Genomic DNA, 1081 nt, shown 5'->3' with positions numbered 1-1081 from the left:
AAGTCGTATATTCTTTGTATACTCTAGATTGCACACTCGTTCTTATCATCTAGTACTTTCTCTATTAAATTGTTGTTGAACCGAAAAAGAATTTGGTTAGCTGCAATCTCTTTGTTTTATAATAAGACCACTGACTCAGTCTACTGATCGCTTTTTTCGATATATGTACGAGTTTGCTATCGACGAACACCGTGAGATCTTCTCTCTTTCAGACCAGAATAGTCTATGACTTCCCAGTCGTGTCTCTCTTGATCCCACCACACTATGAAATGTGCTATGTTACTGTCGGTGATACATTTGCGTTTGGGGAGGTGATCGTCTGTCATGGCGTTCACCAATTCGGTTCCAGAGACTATTGAATCGGATAGTTCTGCCCCATGGTCGGACAATACATTTGTTATTAGACTTCCGACAGGTATTTCTTTCAGTTTATATAACTCAATTAAATGTCTTCGACTGAAAGCTCGCGTTCTCCTGCAAGCAAAGACGACAGTCTAGTTGATATGGAAGAAGCTAGGTCCTTCAAGACCGAGGAGGAAAAGAAGTCAGAGCCCAAGGTCGACTGGTCGCTGTTGGCGCAGTTCCTTATTCTTGGATTTGTGGCATTGGCCCCTTGGAACTTCGTTCTGGCTGATCTGCCTTATCTGGACTCCAAGTTTCATAATCACTTCAGTTCAACTGTCCCTATTATATACTCTATTGCTGTCAACGTGGCTCAGCTTCTACTAATTTGGGTAGGTAACAAATTCAGCTTTGCGCCCCGTTTTGATTGGGGTTGTGCGATTCTGGCTATCTTCAACATCCTCCTTGCTGTTGTTGCTATGACTATTGGTGATGGGAATCCGTGTCCCGATGAAGGTTTAGGTTTCGGCCTTGCTCTGGTCTGTGTCTTCTTGCTCGGTTTTGGCCATGCATTGATGGAGTCTTCTTCCTTCGGTCTGGCAGCTCTTTGTCCACAATCTTGCATGATCGCGGATATGACTGGCGAAGTGTGGCCGGTTTGGTTGGTTGGCCTATCATATGTTGCTACAAGTCATTTTGATGCTGGTATGTACGTCGTCAGCCAGAGTGGCAGTGCCTG

The 1081-nt window shown here is 44.5% G+C and overlaps 1 protein-coding gene across 1 annotated transcript; it reads left to right on the top strand.

Annotated features, from left to right (window-relative positions):
* Window positions 1–446: 446 nt before the first annotated feature.
* Window positions 447–989, top strand: Pmar_PMAR013378 (hypothetical protein; the record flags this gene model as incomplete). Its single annotated transcript, XM_002766966.1, has 1 exon — window positions 447–989. A coding segment is annotated over one exon (543 nt), but the record flags the coding sequence as incomplete, so codon positions are not given.
* Between the last annotated feature and the right edge of the window lie 92 nt (window positions 990–1081).

Source organism: Perkinsus marinus, assembly GCF_000006405.1.
Source record: "Perkinsus marinus ATCC 50983 genomic scaffold scf_1104296971282, whole genome shotgun sequence".
Taxonomy (NCBI): domain Eukaryota; phylum Perkinsozoa; order Perkinsida; family Perkinsidae; genus Perkinsus; species Perkinsus marinus.
Note: the sequence above shows the minus strand (reverse complement) of the source record. Positions and strands in the feature narration are given on the sequence as shown.